The sequence below is a fragment of the Strigops habroptila genome, chromosome 2 (genome assembly GCF_004027225.2).
Source record: "Strigops habroptila isolate Jane chromosome 2, bStrHab1.2.pri, whole genome shotgun sequence".
Classification (NCBI taxonomy): Eukaryota; Metazoa; Chordata; class Aves; order Psittaciformes; family Psittacidae; genus Strigops; species Strigops habroptila.
Genome location: NC_044278.2, coordinates 13098398 through 13122448, shown reverse-complemented (window position 1 = coordinate 13122448; position 24051 = coordinate 13098398). Strand labels below are relative to the sequence as shown.

At 43.5% G+C, this 24051-nt stretch overlaps 2 protein-coding genes across 2 annotated transcripts in view; both read left to right on the top strand.

Moving 5' to 3' along the window:
- Positions 1 to 1895: 1895 nt before the first annotated feature.
- LOC115601705 (olfactory receptor 10AC1-like) lies at positions 1896 to 2909 on the top strand. Its single transcript, XM_030472033.1, has one exon. The coding sequence runs from the start codon at positions 1896 to 1898 to the stop codon at positions 2907 to 2909; it is 1014 nt and encodes a 337-aa protein (XP_030327893.1).
- Positions 2910 to 14387: 11478 nt separating this feature from the next.
- EPHA1 (EPH receptor A1) overlaps positions 14388 to 24051 on the top strand; it is a 32090-nt gene continuing 22426 nt past the window's right edge. Inside the window, exons 1-2 of the mRNA XM_030471525.1 lie at positions 14388 to 14675; positions 17846 to 17913. Coding sequence (XP_030327385.1) covers positions 14582 to 14675; positions 17846 to 17913 — 162 coding nt within the window. The 5' untranslated portion in view covers positions 14388 to 14581. The remainder of the gene's footprint in view (positions 14676 to 17845; positions 17914 to 24051) is intronic.

The window sequence follows — 24051 nt, the reverse complement described above, 5'->3', positions numbered from 1 at the left end:
CCCATCACTCCTGTTTTCTGTGAAGACTGACTACTTGCATACAGAGTCAAGAAAGCTTTATAGCCAGACTGTTTAGAATAGCTGTCTGAGAGGTTCTGCAGTAGCAAAAGGTGGATGTAGGAGTTAGCCATGGCTTTATAAACACTGAAAACTGTGCCTAGAAATAGTCCTTGTTGCTTTTGCAGGACCACTGCTCCCTCTGCATTCTCTAAAGAGCTCCTTCTTAGTCTTCACTGACTGTCCATTTTTTTGTCTTGAGGCTTAAGGTAAAGTTTCTTCCTGACTTAGTAATTTTGCTGACTTATGCTCTGAAGCACAGAGATTTAATTCTTAGTTTTGCACTAATTTTTAATTCTTAGTTTTGTGAGGTAATATAATTGTGGATGTTTTCATTATTCACCTGAGCCCCCAGATGTTTTGAATCCTGCCGAGATGCTGGATCACAAGGAAGCCAGCAAGTTCTAGTGATTGCAGTAGCAAAAATAAGGGCAAAGGTGTGTAGGCTTATCAGATTCACTTCCTCAACTTTACTGATTATTTCTTTCTGTACATTTTTAAAGATGTCTTCTTTCCAGGAAAATCCCTGTCTTCACTAATAATTTTTTCCATCAGCTTCCCATTTCCTCTATTTTTTCTTGATGGCATTGGAATATTTAACGTGATCTTCCAGTTTCTTTCATACTTAAATATTGCTGGATTTTTTTTTATATGAGCAGAAGTCTTCAAGGTATCTCTGCTTTTATTCCTGGTTTACAGTAAAGTATAGAAAGAGTTGGAATTATTCCTTGTAGCAAATATTGCATTACATGATGAACACATGAGCAATGAGCGCTGTTCACCTGTGACCAGTATATGTAATTTATTATTATAAGGCTCTCTGTATCCTTGTTTTTTCTAGATCTTTAGAACTTAAACAGCTTTGCATCACTTCACATTCCTAGGAACTTTCCACTCTTCCTGTGATAAGCAAGATCTCATTCTATCTAAGTCCAAGCTATTAGCTTTGTATTTTCCTTTTTAAAATGTTATACAGAGTACATTGCCATGGACATCTTTGTTTTGAGTTTGTAAATTTGTTTACTTTAACTCTGATGCCATAGGGCTGAGCCAGGCATAAAGATGCAAGCAGCCAAAATGCCAGCTCTAATTTTAGAATCCTCATGTCTAATCACTGACCCCTTCCATTTGAAACCTTCTATCCATATGAACCTTGGGGCAGATCCATTGTGGGGAAAGGAGAAGGCAGGCAGTGAACACCTCAAATTCCCATTAATTGGAGTCAGATTGTAGAGCAGACGCTCCAGCTCACTGTGTGATTGTCCTTGTACATCTCTGGCATAGACGTAGAGAACTGCAGTATTGGTGTGAATAGGGAACAAATAGGTCTGCCTAGGAGTGGAAGCACCAGAAAGAGCAGTAGCAGAATGTCTGCAAGACCTGGGTGTTGATGGTCATCAAGATCCTAACACATCCATCTTCATTGGACACTCAGATTAGAAGGGAGCGTCCAATTATGACTCTCAAAAGCAGGACAGTATGGAGTGTCTAATCAGTGCCAACTCCTAAAGGGTACCTAATGCATGTTCAAAACCTGTATGTGATCAACAACCTAAGAACAACTCAGAAGATGTGATGAAGACACAACAGCTGACATTCCTTGTCATCAATGTCATGGCGAAGAATCCTAGGCAGATCATTTGGGCACAAGAACCTTGGTGGTTGTGAGAATATGGGTCTGAGAGTGTGCTAAATGAGACTGAGGGAAATCAGTTTTGGTTTTAAATGAAATCACCTTCCCCCACACACAGTGAGCTTTAATGTTATTTCCTATATGGAACTGATTGTCAGGCATTGGGTCAAATTTAACTGTCTCCCTTCTGTTTCTCTCCCTTTAGATGCCATGTGAAGGCTGCACGGAGAGGGACAATAAGAGCACTGATGCAACCATGGAGTTCCTCCTGCTCGGCTTCTCTGAGCTGCTCTGTCTGCGAGTCCTCCTCTTCCTTATCTTTCTTATTGTCCATTTGGTCACATTGGCAGGGAATGTGATGATCTTCATGGCAGTGGTTATGGAGCCTTCCCGTCCTCCCATGCTTTTCTTCCTCTGTCTGCTCTCTGTCATCGAGCTCTGCTATACCTTAGTCATTGTCCCAAAGGCACTCCTCAGCCTGATAGTGGTGCACAGCAGCACCATTTCTTTCATAGGCTGTGCTGCACAAATGCACCTTTTCGTGGCACTCGGTGGGGCTGAATGCTTCCTCCTGGTAGCTATGTCGTACGACCGCTACGTTGCCATCTGCCAGCCACTTCACTATGTTGCTGTGATGAGTGAGGGGTTCTGCCTCAGGCTGGCTGTGGCATGCTGCCTGGGAAGCTTTGCTGTTGCCCTGGGGTTGACAGTGGCTGTTTTCCGCTTACCTTTCTGTCAGTCTCATCGTATCAACCACTTCTTCTGTGATATCCCTGCTGTGCTGCACCTCACCTGTACACAGGGTCACTCCTCTGAGCTGCCCTTGCTGGCTGCTTGTGTGCTCCTCCTGCTGCTCCCCTTCCTCCTAATCCTGACCTCATATGTTTGCATTGCTTCTGCTTTGTTACACATCACCTCCTCCATGGGAAGGGGCAAGGCCTTTTCCACTTGCATTTCACACTTGGCCATTACCTTGCTACACTATGGATGTGCCACCTTCATGTATATTCGTCCTAAGTCCAGTTACTCACCAGCTCGAGACAAGATGGTGTCTCTGGTCTACACCAACATTACTCCATTACTGTATCCCCTCATTTATAGCCTGAGGAACAAGGAAATCAAGGGGGTCCTCAGGAAAATGTTAAGGAGGAAGAAAATAGCTCAGCTGAACTGGGATTCTATCATCAGACCTGTTATATGTGTATGTGGTAAATTTTAGTAGAACAAATCTGCTTGTTGGAAAATAGCCCCATAACCATGTTAGGACCAGATCCTACAGCAAATATCCAGGCAGAATTCAACCTACATCAACACGTTTACAACAAAAAGACACCTCTGCTAAAAAAACCACCCAGACCAAACAAACAAACAAACAAAGGTCTCTAACATAGCACTTTACCTAAAAGGAAATGCTTTAATGACTTTTGAGGATGAAGAGCTTTCATCAATTTGTGGTCTCACTTCTGTGATCACAGACATGCTTACAATCATGGTCATCTCAGCACAAAAGATAACACAAAATTATTTAAAGCTGTTGTATTGGTTTCATTATTTTTCTATCAAGATGAAAGTAGAAACTGGAAACTGGGAAGTCAATAAAAAAGTTTAGACTGGTAAGTTTATCAGAACAAAAAATCTAAAGGTGGTTATTGGAAGGTTGGAAGAAGAAAGCCCATGCCTAGAAAGAAAAGGAAATTGAGCAGTGGTCTTCTCCAGATACAGCAGAAGGCTGCACTCCAGTGTCCCATCACAAATGGAAAGATCATTTGTGTGAAATCATCTCACTTTGAGTTATTCTAGATAATGAAAACAAAAGTGTCATTGATTTGACAAGAATATGACTTTCGTATGCCTGTTTTGCAGGAAGCAATCTTTCGTTTTATAAGGAGATGCTTTAGGTTTGAATTGTTGCTATGGCAACATAAAGGCTAAGATATTGGTCTTATCATGTGACTTTTACCAGGAATGACTGTATCATATAAATAAGGATGCCTAATAAGTGTTGAAATATATTGTTGTAAGATTAATAATACCACTGTCACAGTTATTGTAATTTCTTTAACAAAACCAGTGAGAGTTACAGCACATGCTCGACTAAGCAGGCACAAGAGTCTGAAGGGTACAATGTAGTGTTATTTCATGTGTTTCCTACATGGAGGCAGAACAGGATGACTCAGACAAATTATGGAAGATCAGTTTTGGACAGGAACAGGGAGGGAAGAAGAAACTTCATTATTTAATTCAATACTTCCCTCCTCCGTGGCTCTTTAAAGCCCCAAACAGACCCCATGATTCAGAACCCACTTCTTACATATCAAATTGTTGGGGGAAAAAAAATAAATTACAAGGCTTGCTTCTGTTTCTCTCTCTAATCCAAAGGAATTTCATCACCCCAGCTGCCCTCAGCTCTTTCCCTTGACAGACTGAGAGAGCAGGGTGATATTTGCTTTCTCTGGGATACAATCATTAAAAATTATAGTAAGTGGATTTGAATAATGTAAAAAATTGGCATGTAACTAAAGAAGTTCACTTGGAGCCATCAGACAAAAGAGAAATGTGGAATTGAAAACTCACATTAAAAGCTGTCTTCAAGTTGACAGTCTAGTCAGCCTAAAACGTTAACACAGAATATTGGCTCTCATGTCAATGAATACCTAATTACTGCTGTAAGCAAAGGTTTAGCTTCATTACTTAAAATTATCAAAGTTGTAGTGAACATTTTAATCACCTGCCAGTTCCTCCAAAAATGAGAAGGGGAAAAGCGCATTACTTACGAATAGAGAAGTAGTTCAGAAGTACATTAGAGAAGTACTTTGATTCAAATTCTATTAAGTAACTGTAATGACCACAGGACAAAACGGAAGCATCAATTCCAAATCCTGCCAAGTCCATCAAGCTTTGAAGTTAATCCTGCTGAAAGAATTGGGCTCAACTAGAGACCTTTCTGAGATTAGTAGGATTCTACAGCAGAGGTTTCTAACCTGCCTCTAGGAGGTATTGATATGCTCAAATCAGAAGTGGCAATAAAAATAAAGGACAGAAAACACTGAGGTTTATATACTGTCAAAACCTTGGTAGAGGATCTTGTGTTTCTGTAGCTGCTGTAGGCATGGGGTAGCAGAGATACAACTGTCTGCTGCTAGCTGTGAAAAGATAGCAGGGCTGCGTCCTTAACTAGAGATGTTCGTTGTGAACAACTGCACCTCAGCAGGTCTCTCCTCAGTGTAAGAATATGGATGATTCCTTTGGGAGGGAGGACACGACTGAAGCAGCAGCCAGGATACAATCCCAGCTCTTTAGCTCTGAGATACATGTGGGAAGCACAACAAGCAGCGGAGGCTTTCTGCAAAGACACTGTCTCCACCCAATGTCCTTGCAGATGAATGGAGTGAGGAGATACCCCAGAGCCCAGGACCTATCCTCACCAGTGTTCCCACACCCATTCACAGCACCTTTGCCCCCTCTCCTATGCCCAGCTGTGTTGAGTGCAGGGCTTTGCTGTAGAGATCTGTAGAGAGAACTCAGGGATGAGAGTGGGAAGAGGAAAGCTTATGAGGCAAGAGCAGCAACAATGTGTAGGAGACATCAGAACCACTTTCTTTTTAAATGTTATCTTTCAATTGCCAGGAGCTGCCTGAGGTCCCTCTTCCACCCTCTCCCCCACCACCTTTACAAGTGGCTGTTTCAGTGCTGTTGATCCAGAACTGGGAGAGTGCTCAAGTGAAGAAAGACAGAAACATTCCCGATGTATCAGCACAGAAAAAAAGTAAAGATAATTTCTAAGTCCTTTTCAGAACTTCACAGGGAACAGCAGGATCCAGTCAGATCCAGGAGGTGCAGAGTTAGACAAGTGTATATTCCACCTCCAACCAAAGATGGACAGAGCAGCATAACTGTTGGGGTTGGGTAGGGTTTCAAGACCACCTAGTATATGAGTAGAGTTGGGCACCTGCATTCCATAAAATGGTCCTGTCCTTTCTCATAAGAAGAATGCTTACACCCCCAAATTTGCAGAGGCCTGACACTGGCAAACACAGGTTTTATGAAGTTTTCCAATTAAATCAGCTAAGACATCTCTAAGAATCCTTTCATGGTTTATACAGCTATAAAAAACAAGTATTCATCCTTGCAATTAATTTTGCAAAGGCTGCCCTGAACAAGGCACTGGATGAGAACACAGATCAGTGTTTTTCTCAGTGGTTTAGCACCAGAGCTCAACCTGTAAGGCCTGTAAGATCACATAAAAAATAAGGAAAATTTGGAGGATGATGGCAGAAATGTTGTGCAACATTCAGGGTACTCAAGATGTGGAATGGCACATACCATTCAAAGAGGTACCTTCACTCAAGGACATACTTCAAGGTGATATCTTGAGTGCTACCTACCAGTACCACTGATACTGGTAGGGCACCAGTGAAATCTCCTTTTTAGTACAGAGAAACCAGTGAAACCCCCTTTTTTGCACACTGTCATGTTTTGCTGGCAATCCAGGTAAGAGATTTCCTAGAAATTGTTCCTATAAATAATCAATCTCCTAAAAGAATTAAACGCAGTTGTATTGAATATATTTCATTACTTTTCTAGGAGTCTAAATACAAAAAGTTTACTAAGGGGATGTGTTTCTGTTATGGATTAGGAAAGTGGAAATTCTGGCAGAAGTCCAATTTTGAGAGCATGGAAGAAGTTTCAGTGTATTGACTTCCCTGTCATGTTATCACAGCCTATCCATTCTGGCTTTCATGGAAAGTGAGTCCACCAGCCTCCCATCTTCTTGATTCTTTAAAATCTCAGAAAACCTGCAGATAATCCTATATTTACCCAAATAGCTTATTTTGTCCTTTGATCTGAAGCAGAAGGAAAGCATCAAGGTGAAATTTATGCAGCTATTTACAACAATGGAATTGTAGCCAGTAAAAATGGATGTGGGGAAAGGATTAAACCTAGAAAGTGGACTTACTTTACTATCATGCAGCTGAAAAGCTGTCAAAGATGGGGATTTGCTTTATTGAGACAAGGTCCATGTTTTCCTCATGTTTATAATTCAACATGCCAAGGGCAATAGCCATATTGACTTTACTATGATAAAAACTAATGCTATAGGGTATTTATAGATAGAAGATTTTACAGAAGAAGAGAGATGAGTCCTTCCAGAGATTGCTTTGTGCCATTATATGAAATTACCTTCCCAACATATACAATCTGATAGGATCTCTATGATATAAAAAAGGTCCACACCTCTAGAAACAGGTTAATGGGGAACAAATATGTCAAATATTCTGCCCTTCTCCTCCAGAATAAAAAAAATCCTAAACTTTAAAAGCTTTTTACTTTCCAACTGGCTTGCTGTGCAGGCCTTAAAGTCCCTTTTAGTGGAAGCAAATGGGAACATAGGGCAAGAAATAACCTGGAGACCAAAGCGGAGTTGAGGACTGAGGTGAAGCTCCATGCCAGCTGGTTGGTTTCAGAGTCAGTTTTACTTTGTCCTGCAATCATCTTCACATCAAAAAGCTGACTGAAGGTGCTATAATTCCAGCATTGTACCCCTAATGCTCCTAGCTCTAAAGATCCTTTGTGCTCAGTTACCTTCCAAAGTCCAGGAAAAAGTGAAAATGGAAAGTCAATACCCGTCCAGTGTGTACCTTTGGCTTTACCTGCATAAGCACAAAGATATGAAACAGTCTGATTCTACAAATTGGTATGTAAAGCTGACGGAAGACCAGATGGCTCAGCAGCATATGGCCTCTAGCCTAGTCGCTGTTGAAAATCAGGCCTCCTAAAATCTGTGTCATGTTTTATTGTGGTTGCTCTCAGCATTCATTTTAGTTTTCATGTTTGATTTAATGAAGAATTCAGGTTTCAAAAATCAAGTGGGTAGCTGAACTGGAAACAGACTTGACGGCGAGTTGGGAAGATGTTACCACAATCAATGCCCTCTTTCCACCTGCAAGACAGCAAGGTGCCCGTTTCAAATATCTTCTCTTATTGTCAACATTGAAACCACTCAGAATGAACACAGGTTGTTAATACAGTAACCAGTGGCAACTGTTCTATTTCTGCACAGGACAGGAAAGCTACAACACCAAAATTCAGCTACAATAGCAAAAAATAAGGGCAATTTTATTGTGTTTAGATTGTGGAGACAACTGTCAAGAGGAGGACAATAAAAATAACTGTAGACTTGAAACAGACATAAAAGCTTTAAAAATCATATTAAACCCCCCAGAAATTAAAAGGTTGGTTAAGTCACACGTTCAGCTCAGTGTAGAAAAAAGAAATTTAAACTCACACTGTCAAAGTGACTAGTGATATGGCTGCTGGCTGCATGTTATTAATGCTGATTGTTTTCAGTGTTGGTGAGGTATTTTCATGCTTAAGCATAATTAATCCAAGAGTGGGAAAGAACAGCTAGAAAATATGAACTAATTATAAATTACAGAGGTGTATGTATTTGTCATGCAGAGACTACTATTGCTGTATTTTGAGCTGGATTCAATTACTAAAAAGAGTATCATTTTTTCCATAACATACTTGAAGGAGTCATACGCATCTCTACTAGAAATCAGATTTCTCTGGGTCAAATTTGATGTTTATCGTACAAGTCCAGAGGAGGGCCACGAGGATGATAACAGGGCTGCAGCACCTCCCGTATGAAGACAGGCTGAGAAAGTTGGGGCTGTTCAGCCTGGAGAAGAGAAGGCTGTGTGGAGACCTCAGAGCAGTCTTCCATTATCTGAAGGGGGCCTATAAGGATGCTGGGGAGGGACTCTTCCTTAGGGACTGTAGTGGTAGGACAAGGGGTAATGGCTTCAAACTTAAACAGGGGAAGTTCAGATTAGATATAAAGAAGAAGTTCTTTACTGTGAGGGTGGTGAGGCACTGGAACATGTTGCCCAGAGAAGTTGTGAACGCTCCATCCCTGGCAGTGTTCAAGGCCAGGTTGGACAGAGCCTTGGGCGATGTGGTCTAGTGTGAGGCATCCCTGCCCATGGCAGGGGGTTGGAGCTAGATGATCTTAAGGTCCTTTCCAACCCTAACTATTCTATGATTCTATGATTCTATGATATGCTTTTGTGTTGGTAATGCTCAAGGAGAAGTTGAATACTGATTTTTTTTTTCCTATTTTTCTTCCTGAGGTCAAGTAATAGAAGTAATAAAATAGCGAAAACTTAATGCCACCAAGATAAATAAATACGTGCCCAGGAAGAATGCGCTCTCAGAGAGGAGTTGTAAGTGTAGAATTGCACTTTTTGGATTTCTAAGTCTCTAATGTGCTATAATACCTATTAGAAAGTAACTAACTCTTGTGACCAAACTTGTACCACTTAGGGCAGTTTTATGTATATGGTTGGGTTTACATTGCTTTCCACTTTTCTATTCAGAATCAGAGAATCCCAGACTGGTTTGGGTTGGAAGGGATCTTTAAAGATCATCTAGTCCAATCCCCCTGCCTCGGGCAGGGACACCTTCCAGTAGAGCAGGTTGCTCCAAGCCCCGTCCAACCTGGCCTTGAACACTGCCAGGAATGGGGCAGCTATAGCTTCCTTGGGCAATCTGTGCCAGTGCCTCACCACCCTCACAAGGAAGATTTCCTTCCTAATATATATGCAATCTCTCCTCTTTCAGTTTAAAGCCATTGCCTCTTGTCCTGTCCCTACAGGCCCTTGTCCAAAGCCCCTCTCCAGCTTTCTTGTAGGCCCCTTAGGGCACTGGAAGCTGCTCGAAGGTCTCCCTGGAGCCTTCTCTTCTCCAGGCTGAACAACCTCAACTTTCTCAGCCTGTCTTCATAGAAGAGGTGCTCCAAATGTTGCATCTTAACATAAGTGGAGCCCTGTTTTGCTTAGATTTTTTTCTTTTTGCAATAGGTCCCTCAGTCTCTCATGGTTTCACTATTGACCAGAAGTTAACTTGGAAAGAAGCAAAATCCCAGTCATCATCAGACAAAACCTGATTGCATTACCCTTAACCATGCACAGTCCTGATGGGTGGGGTGGGCTTCTCTCTGCTCCTGCCACAGCACTGTGAGGCAGTGGGTTCCACAGCCGCTGGACCACTGCGGGGAGCAGAACCGGGATAAGAAGCCAAGAGAGTTTTCCCAGGTAATTCCTGGGGAAAAGAAAGGTTCTCCTCATTTTCAGTAATGTAATTTACCCATTTTGCAAGCCCAAGAAAAGCATGGCAGACCACGTGCAGGATAGCTTATCAAGAGACAAGACCAGAAAGCTGGCAATTCAGTTGACAGTGGAAATAAATACACTTTTATGCCTCATTAGGTGTCCTGCCAGGGCATCAGGAGGTAGAGAAACACCTGTAAGCAAGGTGATGATGAACAAATATGTGGAGAGTGGAGTTTTATGCAGGGATACTGGACTTCCAGTGCATGTCTGCATCCTTCACACTGGTATGTCATCTCTGTTAGGTGGAGAATACATACAGGAAACTGCCCACCCATTTTGAATGGAGACCAAGAAGGAGCTGTCTACATTCCTGGTGGCAAGAAGACATGAAGCAACGAAGAGAATCAGAAGATTAAGGTAGGAAAGGATTACTGGTAGTCTTTAGCCCAAATACCTACTCACAGCAAGGTTAAGAACAAGGCTGTGTCAGGTTGCTCAGGGCCTTGTTCAGGCAAATCCTGTACATCTCCAAGGGTGTTTCTCTCTGGATATGTGAGGAAGAGTGAGGGAGTGTACCCTGCTTCTACTGGGAATGAAAACCCCACATCTACTCCCTGTCTCTATCAGCTTAATTCATTCCCTTGCCCTTGTTATTCTTCTCAGCGGAGAAAGACAACCAGCTTGACTACTTGTGCAGTAAAGTCCTAAAGTCCCTAAGCTAGGGGTGACCATTTCATGATCAAGAGGAGTCATTTGTGCTCCTTTGAGCTGTTTAAAATAGCCCGAGTTTCTGAATGATAAAAGTCCATGTACGAAACTAATTTAACAGCTTAAACCACTAGATGGTAGGAGTCTATTTTCTGCAGGTAGACTGTCTGCAGCCAGCTGTTTGAAATATTCTAAGATAATTGCTGATGGAGTAAAGCCAGAAAACTTTCCAAGATAAAAAAAAAAGAAAACACTAGAATATTAAACTGTGGTTATGGAGGAAAGAATAAGAGGGAGAGGGAGAGCACATATTCTCTACAGGGAATTAAACAGTGAAACAGAGCATCCCCTATATTCTACAGAACCGTCACAGATTTTTCTTAGAGTTGCAGAGAGAGTAGATAAAAGGAGTAAATCAGATGTCACAGAACAAGGGCAAGTTCCTCCTTTAGACTGAAGTGGGGCTTGTTGCAACATGTGATTGGGGCCCCCGGGAGCCCTATACATCTGTGTTACTATAACACCTTACTGAAAGCCAGTTCAGGATGCACAGATTAAAGTTATCAACACCAAAGGGATGCTTTGATAGTTTCAGATGTAACATCAAGTGAGGAATTCCAGAGATTGTTTCCAGGTTCAGTTTCATACATAATCTAGAAGGACATTTAACAGCACAACAGTGAAACTCACAGCTCTTGCTAAAATGTGAGCAGCAGCAAACACAGTAAACAATTTATAAGAAACATATGAAAGAGTTCTGTCTGAACTGCAGTTCAAAAGAAGCACGTCCCAACTCAGTTTTGGGAGTGCCCTTTGACTGTCCCAACAGTACCTCAAGGCAAGACCCGGTGCATACCCTTCCTCCTCATTTCCCTCACCACAGGCCCACATATCTGTAGGAGGAAAGCCCAGGTGTGTTGTGTAGTGATGTTTTCCAGCTAGATACCTAACCTTAGCGATACATGAAACAGGATGCTGAGAAATTGAAGGAAAAAAAATAGACTCTCTGATTCAGAAATACTCAGAGGGACTATAAACACAGGATGAGATTCAACTCTAAAGACATACTCAGACTGCAGTTATTTTCGTACCATCGAAAAGCATGCAAGAGATGGGAAGCCCACTGAGAGGCCACAACAGTGGCATGGAGGTGTCAATCACAGAATCACAAAATCTGATCATAAAGATAAAGACTTTTTTCCCCCTGTACTCAGCACTGGTGAGGCTGCACCTCAAATCCTGTGTTCAGTTCTGGGCCCCCTCACTGCAAGAGAGACATCGAGGTGCTGGAGCGGGGCCAGAGAAGGGCAACGGAGCTGGTGCAGGGCCTGGAGCACAAGTGTGATGAGGAACGGCTGAGGGACGTGGGGGGGTTTAGTCTGGAGAAGAGAAGGCTCAGGAGGGACCTTATCCCTCTCTACAACTGCCTGACAGGAGGTTGTAGTGAGGTGGGGTTGGTCTCTTCTCCCAAGTAACAAGTGACAGGACAAGAGGAAACGGCCCCAAGCTGCACCACGGGAGGTTTAGACTGGAGATTAGGAACAATTCCTTCCCCAAAGGGTGCTCAGGCATTGGAACAGGCTGCCCAGGGCAGTGCTGGAGTCACCATCCCTGCAAGCATTCACAAACCATGTAGATAAGGCCCTCAGTGACACAGGTTAGTGGTAGCCTTGGCAGTGCTGGGGTAGTGGTTGGATTTGATGATCTTAAAGGTCTTTTCCAACCTGGATGATTCTATGAGTCTATGATTATTTTTTTTTTTTTCCAAAGACAAATTCCAATCTTATGATGCACAAGCAAAATGATGCCATCAGTGAAATACTCAGTGAGTTGTATGAATAATTCATATGTAGTACTCCACTGTACTGGGTACAGTGTCTGTGTAGATTCCTTCTTTTTCCCTTTGGATCTGTATTTTATTGCAGAGGAGAACACATGGCAAAACAATGCAGCAGATCTTTTACAGATACCAATAAAATTCCAGGCATTTGGGGTTTCTACTTCTTTATGCTTGCACTTGTTTATAGATTTGCTGCAAATCTTGATCTTGCTGTTTGGCTATCATTGTACGCATTCTCACTGGGAGCTACAGTAGGTGAACTTCATCTACAAAATAATGAGGTACATGTGACTCCTGACCACCACCATCTGGAATACCCCAATTTCTGAAGCTCATCAGCCAACACTAACAAGGGGGGAGGAAAAGAAAGTAAGTCTTTTATAGGCCATCTTCTACAATAAGCCCTAGTAAATCCGTTCCTGCCTATTCCAAATAGCTAAGATCAAATGACCCGAGTACCTGCCCACCAATGAAACAGAGACAGAGCATCCTCAGCTTCTTCACCCTAGAGCTTTGGCGCTTCTGAGATTCTACAGAGGCAAACTCAGGTAGCCCTGAGGAACTGAATGTAAGGTTGCAACACTGATTTTTTTTTTTGCCTTAGGAAGGATATGAGCTCCTGAGATGCCCTAGAGCCTTACCCTCCAGATGCAAACTGTTCTTTCCCATTTCATGTCTATGTAGGCCTCGCCTATGTTGTCCTATCACAAAGGAGAAGTTAGCCATGGATTGATCTGCCCCACTGCACATCGTAGACTGAAGAAGGCACAGTATTTTACAAAGACTGAAATGGATACATTCCAGTAGTGCAAACACAAGGTATGGGATGCAGACAAGGACAATCTTATACTGGTGCTGCAATGGGAGTCATTCAAATATGGGGGAAAGGTGGGCATAAAAATCTAAGACTCAGCACTGTAGAATGAGAAAGAGCACTTTGGACAGGATTAAACTGGAATAAATTTAAGATATAACTACTCTAAATGACATTAACATTTGAATTATTTGTACTGGTATTTTACTTCATATGCCATGTAAAATTTAAAACTTTAGTATTTTAACCATTTGTTCTCAAATTTCTCTTGTCTGTGTTCAAACTTCTTGGGATAGATTTTGGTTTGCCAAAGACGTACATTTAGAGAATCATAGAACTCACCACAAAAATGTAGATGTAAAGGACCTCAGGAGGTTTGTAGTCACAACCCCTGCTCACAGCAGGGCTGACTCCGGACGTAGATAAGTTGCTCGTGGCAGTGTCCTGGCGAATCTGGAACATCTCCAAGGGTGGAGATCCCCTAGCTTCTCTAGCCATCCTGACAAAGTCCTTTCTTTAGCCTTCCTTGGGGAGGAGGAGGAAGAGAGCAGGAGGAATGCAGCCTTACAGCAAGTGGAGGAAAAATGCCGTCTGTGTTTTATGGGGAGGGGTGTAAGAGCTGTGTATGGGTGGGAGTAACATCCTTGATGAATGGCAGAAGAGATACAACAAAAGCAAGTTATTTCCTATTTATGTGCTTCGGGAAGGAAACTAAAAGCTTTCCTACATAGAAAGAGAATCCTGGCTCAGTTCCTCTCCCATGATTTTTTTCTATTGAAAAGCAGGCACCGTCCATTGATGCTGAGGCGCTTACTGAAAGAAAGACAGAATGGCATGGCTATCTCTCTGTTACATGCTATCACAGCCTGCAGAAAAACATGGCCCGCTGCCACTGCGTGCAGACTTAGGAAATCCTCCTAAATACCCGCTGCGAGGACGGCTCGGCGGCTTCAGCCACATTACGGCAGGGAAATGGACCGAGCAGTCCCCATCGCAGTGTCTGGGCTGCCTTCATCTCTAGCAGCCTGGGCCCGCAGAGCGGCAGCGGGAGCAGCAGCATGAGCAGGGACGGTGGCGAGAGCTGCCCAGGAGATGGCAATCGGGAGCCTCGTACGAGATTGGAGCAAAGGTGGAGGGAGGCTCCTAGGAAAAGGTGGCTGCCTTTAAGGTGGGTTTATTTGCCTGCCAGATGGGAAGTCTGTGACCAGCCCCTTTAAAACAGGTAAAGGCGGTACGGCTTCTCCACCCACTTGCCTTGATCTTTCATCATAACTGTGGGCCAGGCAAGGGAGGTTGTGCAATGTGTGTGCTCCAGTCAGGAGGCTGCGGGAGAGGTTCATGCACTGCGAGCAGGAGCCAAGGCTCAGAGGCCTGAGCAGGCAGGGGCTGGGACCCAGGCCCCCTCTCCAGCCAGCATGGAGCTGAGAACCTGGAGCAGTGGGATCGACCTCTCCCTTGGGCTCCTTCTCTTTTGGGCTCTCCTTCCTCCCAAGGTGCCAGGGAAAGAAGGTAAGCGTGGGACCCACCAGTTCCTTTGCCTGGAGGGTTGGGCTTGGGCGGGCAGGTAGAGAGAGACCTTTCTGAGGGGCAGGGAACAGGATCTGGCCAACACGTGTGTGGGCTCGGGGACACCACAGCCTGCCCAGAGGGAGTTGGAGAGGGACGAGGGTCTCTAGGGAGGGCAGGTGGGCGCAGAGGGAGCAAACCCCAACCAAATCACGGTGGCTCAGTGAACTGAGTCCAGGTGTGTCTCCCCCTTCCCTCTTCACCCCCTCCAAGTCAAAGCACAAATGCCTCTGCATATCCAGTGATCCAAGAGAATTCTGTCTGTTTGCCTTAAACACAAGTGTTGCAGATAACAAGTTTAAACACAAACTCAGAAAGTTCCCCCCGCCTCCTGCCGCCAACACCCCCCAGTTTCCTCAGGAAGCCTTCTTGGGAGTTAACCCTTGTGAGCAAGAGGACAGTCATTTTTGCAGAGGCTTGGAAGGTGAGACAGTCTCCTTCACCTAACCCACTGCTGGAAGGTAGAGCTGGGCTTTACAATTTGCTCTTCCACCTCTTAAGACTCCCTTGCTTCCTTTCTCTGCTCCACACAGTCCCTTTTGTTAGACGTAGTGATCTTTTTTTCTTCCATCTTGGCACAGTGGTTATGTAACATCCGGGGAATGGAAATTTTTTAATAGAGAAGTGAGGAGTAAATCCCTGTTCTGTTCCTTACCTGCAGTTAGTTCCTGCCAGAGACTTCTAGCCTGTTTTGCACAGTGAGAGGTGTTGGGACTTTTCAGTCCCAAGGATAGCCCTCTCATTTGCTGCTCCAGGCTCTCGATCGAGAGGACTTAGTCATATCTAGCAGTTCAGCCGTGGGCTCTTCTCAGACTCTGTGAGTGCAAAGTGCTCTTTTAAAGCATTCTTGACAAGCACATTTGTATCAAAGATCTGGCTACATGGACATAGCTAGCAGACATTGTGGAGAAGGCCAGACTAGGTGAGAAGTAACATAAGGTATCACCAAGCAGGTTCCGATTTCCATAAGTGTGTGACCAGTAGTTGGCAGTAACAGACAGGGACTTACCTGCCAGCTTCTCCCCTATCTCAGCCATCTCATTTGGGCTGCGTCTGTGCTGCACTCTTCCTTAACGTGTCTATCTGGGAACAGCTCATTTCCCCGGCATCCTCTTTTATCTGAAGCCTTTCTTCTTTCCGGGGAGACCTCCTCCCATGTGGCCAGACAGCCCCGTGAATTCCTAGCAGTGAGTTTGTGGACCAAAGAGCTAGCAGCTATTGCCTACCTGAGTACTTGAGTACTGCTGTTGTAGTCTTGCTGACACATTCTTACTCTCCTTGGAGAATCTCTGTTGTGGGTTTCACTTTGAGAGGTACTTATTGAGAATGGACTTCGCCCCCTTCAGTGGGCAGTCGGCAGCTGAAGCTCAGCAGATGGGCTCTGCAAGGTTCCTCTCCCGGCCGCTTCCAGAGTTCCTTTTCCCTTGCTCTGCTAGAACTTGCCATGCAGCCCCTCTCACCTCCACATCACTGCTTCAAGCCTGAAGTGCGTGGGATAGATACTATCTCGGTGATGGTTCTGGAAGGACAGGCTACCTCACCCTGGGAGCCAACAACACAAGAACAGTATCTCAAATGGAGAGCAGAAGGGAAGCGAGTGAGGAGCCTTGTCTGGACAGGGAGTTTATGGCTAGGAAGGTTTTGCCATATGACCATGCTGTGAATGCTATGAACTTGCAAAACCTGGATTCCTGCTTTTCCCTTCTCCCCATCATGAAAGGGTGTTTCAGAGGTGAGAACAGCAGTGCAATCCCTCTTATCTCTGATTCTGGGCCCACAGCCTGCTTCCTCATTCCACAGGACTCTTGCTGATCTGCACTTTATACTCTATTACTTATAGTTGGCAGGTAGTATTTGTAAAGCAGTCAGATGAGGGGGAGGAAGTCTGGTTATTTAAATACCATTTAAATAATGCCCCCTTCCCACCTTTCACCCCCAAATTCTTTTCTGAAATGGTTCTGAAGTGGTGTCCCTGCCCATGGGAGGGGGGTTGGAACTAGATGATCTTAAGGTCCTTTCCAACCCTGACCATTCTATGATTCTATGATTCTGTTTAGAAATAACCCCTCTGAATACACCTGCAGGCATATAAAAGGGAATCCAAGGAATTTTTCCTGTTTCTTATGTTCCTGTGCGATAGGTGCACCAAAACTAGTAGTCTGTTCTGGCAACACTGGCAGACCCAAAGGCAGGCACAAAGCTACACATCCAGCAGTACAACTTACTCTCTCTTCTCCCTGTTTGCTTACAAAATGATAGATTTTTAACTTCTCCACAGATCAAGACTTCAGAGCAAACTCTGATCACATTTTCTAATTTCTTTGAGGGACAAAAAGGAACATACCACTGAATTTCTCCTTTGTCCCATGACTCCGGGAGCCAAGGCTTAACACAGCCATGCAGGGCAATTCTGCAAGAGGTGGCAATGCTATGCCTGGGAGCAGATATTCTCTGGCTGTCATGGCTAAAACAGTTGGCGGTGGGGGAGAGAATGAAACGATTTCTAACCCACCATCACATGGTGGATAGCCTGGAGCAGAGGTAGAAGGCTCAGCAGTTTATGCAACTGATGCATCTCATGTCGTTTGGGTACTGTGACAGTGGGAAGTCCCTTCACTGCCTCGGTATTTCCCCACTGTGTTTCAAGTACTGAATAGTACCTCTAGGCGACACTGATTGATCTTTTGTGTTGGTAATTTATTTGATTGCCTGCCTCTTCATCCATTTTGTCTTCTGCCTTCCTATTTGGAGGAAAGATGTGTTCAGCTGCTAATGCTGGGTTCCCATTTCAATAGGCTGCAGCCTCCTGTTCCCATTTTAGGGCAGCTTTAGGAAGCAGAAGAATTTGTCAGGGATGCATTTTTTATACGTGAGACGAGGGTGGAAGGGAAGGGGGTCTCATATATGAGGAAAACCTGACTAGCTGCACTGTCATGTATCTTCCCATCCTTCCTCTTGCTGTGCTTTTCGAAGGTTAAAGGTCACAAAGAATGTGGGGTTGAGAGAGGAAGTGCAGGCTTTGTATTCTATGACAGAACGAGGATGAAGTCATTTCATGGGCCACGTAAGTTGGGTCATTGACTTTTTTTCCCCCCTCTTCTTTTGGTTTTCAGTGGATCTACTTGACACAAGCACTGCGCAGGGTGAACTGGGCTGGCTTCCAGACCCTCCTGAAGTAGGGGTGAGTACATACCTTCAAGGAAGGGGAGCCACTGGGAGTACTAAATGGTGGAAAATCATAATCCAAGTTGAAATTTCACTCTGCCTTCCAAAATCGGGCTTCTGCAGCTCCAGCCTCTACTGTGCATTGTATGCTTTCTAAGTCTCTCTCTCTTGCAACCCCTTCACCTCTGCAGCCTCACCCGCTAGCCAGCTGTTTAAGGACTGATGCCTATTGACTTCCAGTAACTTTCAGTGATTAAATATGTCCTTGAAATAATAAAACTCAATGGAGAAAAAGGAAAAAAAATCAAATCATCACCCAGTTTTTCATTCTAACATGTTGCAAATGCATCTTATGTCTCTTTTTCCAGGCAAATAGCCATGGCAGATTATTTCTGTCTCCGAGTCTCTCAAGAATTTAGAATCTTTGTCTGTTCAAGGTCATTCTGTCTTTTTGCCCCTTAAGTATTAAACTGAATTATTCAGTGAAACATTTTTCAACTCAGCTTCTGACTTAAGAAATAACTGTTAACTCTTGGGGCAGCAATCTGGCCTACTGGGTGGGCTGCAAGGTTCTAGGACTTTACACACAGCTGATAATGACAGAGGCATTTCCTTTTGCTTCATGACTGTAAAATTGAGTTGATGGAAGTGCTTCAAAATCTATTCCTGAAACCACTGCACAATTGGACCCTGAAAGACAGCTGAGCTCTCAGCTATTTTTGTACAAGCACAGCTATTTTGTATGAAGCTGAGCAGTCCCTCTAGCATCCAACCTATGTTATTGAAGATGGTTTCCTTTGCAGCAGCAGGACTGTGGGAGTGGAAGGAAAAGGGAATTCAGGGACTTCACTGCAGTCGTTAGAAGGATGTATGTTAATACACAGTTCCAGTTCCTCACCCATGCTCTTATCTGTCTAGCAAGCTCCAAGGTCTCCTGTGGAGAAACAGTCTTTACCCTTGCTGCTTATGAAGTAGACCTGGGTTCAGCCTGTTTCTAACTCATTATCATAACTTTCCTCTGTAATGTGCTGTGGCTGGTTTAAATTCACCCCAGCCTCCTCCTGGTAGTCTTGCTGGGTGAACCAGAGCCAGAGAGTGAGGTTATCCTGTACTGGCACAACTGCACTTGTTTCATTAATACAGCTCTTTTGGTTATTATTATACCCTACTCAGAACAGATGCCCTAGTGAGACATACATGTAGATTGTTCTCTTTGTTGTCCCGATCAACTGTCTGTGTGGTAATTTTAACCCAATACTATGCTCTAGGCATGTTCAGGATGAAGTCTGCCTCTCAAAGAGCTTGGAAAAAGACTGAAAAGTGCATTCTAAAAATAATCTGATAGAAAGAAGACAAAACTTTTGTTACAGAAACGTGTGATTTGTGCACAGGAGGTTCAGAGCAGTGCTAGGAGCTGGTACACCCTTACGATTGTGCTACACCTACTTCTTAAAATAAGTAAATTTAATTTTAACTGGGAATGCTGGAAAATGTGGCCTGAGAGCAAGCCAAACTAATAGATCAGAATACTGATGCCTAATAAACTAACACAGGATGAAGAATGGATTCATTGACTTCTGATGAGTGACTCTTTTGCAGGGATTTGTCTAATTACATCATTTCCCAATCACTATTAGGTGGAAGCCTGACAAACTGCCACAAGCAAAAAGGGTACAATGGGTGATTCTCTTGAAATCACAACTTAGAACAACTGCTTCTGAATCCATTCTTCCAAAAATAAAGAAGTAAATATGTTCGAAAGAGAACTGAGATTAATTCAGAACAGTTTTTGACACAAAAGAGCGAAGATTCATACTGAATATCTGACTAGCTTGATTATTAACAGACTGGAAACATCAGAACTGTATTGCATACAGAGCTGAAAAGTATATTTCATATAACACTGCTAATTGTACCTAACCTCAAATGCCAGAGATTTTTCATATATGTTAGCTGGATTTGTGTCAATATGGCTATCACACAGAGGAGGAATTTGCTGTGAAGGATTTTCGTACTTTATTTATATGGACAAGGTCTCTGAGGCATAGCCCAGAAGAGGTTGGATAATGCTGTGGAGGCAGAATTATACCTTTGTTTTCTCCTTTCTATTTTCAGACAATGACAATGGATTGTCATGTGTGATTGTTTCATGGTTAGACTTGGTCTGTATCCAGTATAGACAATGCTTCTGTTAACACATGCTCAGCCTTAAGAACACCACGCTGTATACCAGTCAGTTTTGGACAGCACGGATACTTTTTCTGGACTTTTAGAGTACGTTAACTGGCATCTTGCCTAAGCTTAAAAGTAGTGTTTAAGTGAAAGTGTCTGTACTTTAAGTAGTGTCTGTAGAATTTTGTTTGCTAAAAGGACTATGCTATCTTGCTTTGTAGTAACTGTTTAAAATTCACTTGAAGATACTATTGGAAACTAAGCCCTTAAAAAGGCAGACTGTAGTTTCTACAGTCACTTTCTTATCCATCTTACCACCTTCACCCTCTCATCATCTAACAAGTTTCTTCAAATTTGTCTTCGAAGTTTTGAGACAGCAATACAGTTGGGCATGGGGAGGTGTATTACAGTACTACTGGCAGAGTCCCATCTTTTAACATATATTAGAAAGCTAATGATGATCACTTGGAAGGTGTCAGGAGTCCAGAATTTACTTACTCTGACATTTTTTCAAGGCTCCCCACACTGCACAAACAGCCTGGCTACTTGAACTGATTTATAAATCACTGAAACTGACCAAAAAGGACTTCTCAAATCCTACCATAAACAAATTCAGTTACCAGGCACAGTAGCATTGCTTCTTATCAGCTTCTAAATCATAGAATCCCAGACTGGTTTGGGTTGGAAAGGACTTTAAAGATCATCCAGTTCCAACCCCCTGCGACATGCAAGGACACCTTCCACCAACCTGCTCTAGCAACCACTAGAGCAGGTTGCTCCAAGCCCTGTCCAACCTGGCCTTGAACACTGCCAGGGATGGGGCAGCCACAGCTTCTCTGGGCACCCTGTGCCAGCGCCTCACCGGCCTCACAGGGAAGAACCTTTTCCTTATATCTAATCTAAATCTACCTTCTTTCAGTTTAAAGCCCTTACCCCTTGTCCTGTCACTACAGGCCCTTGTAAAAAGTCCCTCTACAGATTTCCTGTAGGCCTACTTTATATACTGGAAGCTGCTCCAAGGTCTCCCTGAAGCCTTCTCTTCTCCAGGCTGAACAACCCCAGCTCTCTCAGCCTGTTTTCATAGGAGGTGCTCCAGCCCTCTGATCATCTTTGTGGCCCTCCTGTGGACTCACTCAAGCAGGTCCACATGCTAAGATGGTGGGGGCCCCAGGGCTGAATGCAGTACTGTAGGTACTCATGAGAACAGAGTAGAGGGAAGGAATCACCCCTCTTGACCTGCTGGTCATGCTCCTTTTGAGGCAGCCCAGCATACGGTTGGTTTCTGGGCTGCGAGCACACACTGAAGCCAGCTCATGTTGAGCTTCTTGTCAACCAACATCCCCAAGTCCTTCTCCTTAGGGCTGCTCTCAATCAATTCTCCCCCAGCCTGTATTTGTGCTTGGGATTGCCCCGACCCAGGTGTAGGACCTTGCACTCGGCTTAGTTGAACTTCATGAGGTTGGCACTGGCCACCTCTCAAGCATGTCAAGCTCCCTCTGGATCCTGTCCCTTCCATCCAGTGTGTTGACTGCACCACAGAGCTTCATGTTGTTGGCAAACTTGTTGAGAGTGCACTCAATCCCACTGTTCATGTTATTTCTCTCTATTTTGCTGCAAGTATAATTGCATCAGCTTTGAACAAGATGGTGGTGAGGAGTCATGTTATCTCCTTGCATTTTGCTTTTAATAAACAAGGCCTGGAGCAATCCACCCCAGCTTTGAAGTTAGCCATTCTGAGGGTAGGGGACTGGAGCAGAGACCTAGAGGTCTCTTCCCACCTAAATCTTTCTGTGTTTACGTGGTAGTTTTTCATTGTTTCTTCATTAGTGTTCTGAGTTTGAATTTTCAGCCCAAGCACAAAAGATCCTTCCAGGTTTACTTGATTTAATGTCTGGAATTCTGTAATCTCTGTCCCGATGTATTTTCTGTATCTGTTTATGTAGGCCTACGATATAACATATTGGGGAATCCAATATTTTTCTTTAGTTCTTATGATTATTTCAGCCCCAGCTTATTGGCCAATCTTGGAATTTTCCTTTTGTTCACAATTTCCAATTTCCTTTTTGTGGATGTGAATTGTATTTGCACAATCCAGTCATACTTTCATGAGTATAAGTGACTACTTAAGATCCTAGCCATTGGTACTGTAGGATGCTGCATACTGGGCATCTCAATATGATTTTCTGTCTCTATGCTGCTGAATGGATTGTAAATTAAACACACTTCATTCTTCTTTAGCTGGTATGTTTTCTTGGGAGGCATGCTTTCACCAGTTCTACAGCTGTCTTTGCTTGTAAGAGAGTCCTTTTTCATAGTAACTTTGTTTTTAAATTGGATACCTGTTATTCCAGAAATCACATGAATTCTGCCGCTGCCACTAATTCCCAACCTGTGTTACTACACATTAAACATTCAGCAATGCTCAATTCTCAATTGGTAGCTGGTTTATGGAGCTTATTTTCCCCAAATTACATTCCTGCATGGACTGTAGTATTATTAAAGCTTCTAAATTATTTTGTTAGTCTTCTTTCAAGGCTGCCATTGTTCTCAATCTCCTATGAGAGGAGGACATGATCTTTTTTCTGCTTATTCCACACTCTTGCTTGCTTACACACATACTTCAAAGTGTTGCTTTCAGTTTCTACCATGTCTCTCAGCGTGCACGGCACCTAATCTGCTCAACTTTTTCAAAGTTTACTTTCCTAGTAAATCCCAGGCATAGTACAAATTCTACACTTCTTGGAGGACCATGCTATAGGCAGACTTACCTCAAAGCTCCAGCTAACTTGTGGTGCTTTTGTGTTGACATGAGGAAGTTCAGTGAATCTTGCCCACTCTCATTCAACAGCTATAAAAGGGTGAATCAGCTTCCTGAAGCTGCTAGGCAACAGTGCTGTCACCACTGTAGTGTCTGAGAAGCCATGGTGATGAATGTCATGGTTGTACAGCATCTTCACTTTGGCTCAGAACGTGGTCTTTTTTGCCCTTTGAGTCACAACACTTAGTGCACTAGCATTTGTCCCTTATTCCTGTTCAGATCCTGTTCACTTGGAAGAGCCAATCCCTTATGTCTGAGACTTAAGCTGAGAGCAGCCTGAGGTATGTACTGCTACTTTATTCCAGGTTCAGAGGTGATGACATCCCTTTGAGTTAGATCTAAAGGACATGCATTATCAACAGTTGTGGGAAGAGATGCACGTAATAGCACTTCTGATGGTTATTTTTCACACCAACTTTGGATGCTACAAAAATCTGACTCTCTGAGACTTTTTCCAGATAAGACTATCTGAGTAAGATACCAAGAAGTCTGATTAAGTGAACTGCCCAGGTTTAATGAAATAGGACTGCTGTGCTGGAACCACTTGCAGCTTGAGGGCTGTGTGGCCCACAATGCTATTTCCTCATGACCAGGCCTATCTGAGCAGGAGTGGTGGAAAGAGAAACCAGCCATCACCAGCTGTTATTAACATCTGGGACCTCTCAGTCTGGTGGAACACAACCTCGCCTTGCTAGAACCACCTATCGTGTGGTCACTGACATAAAAGTTGCTGACAGGTCACGGGTATTTGATCTGGTCTATTACCTAAAGAAGACAAAAATGAGCAGTATAGAATTTGTACTATGCCTGGGATTTACTAGGAAAGTAAACTTGCTGGATGCAGTGATGGTTTGAAGTATGATTCTTACTACCTCAGAGGCATAGCTGCAGTTGTATCCATTCCCTCTGATTTCTTGAAAGGTTATTTCCATTGCTTCTAAGGCCTAGTTCCTGGTTTCTCTATGCTTGATCTGGAGCCTTCCAGCTCCTCACTGTGACTTTCATACTGCCATCTCCTTTAGCTTCTTTTCTCCAGGCAGGTTCAATCATCTCAAAGAAAAGGCACAATTACCCTGTCTATGTGTGGGATTCCACCTGATCCACATCTTTAAAAGGAACCTATACAAACAGAGCAAGTATTGTCCATTGTCATCAGACTGATTT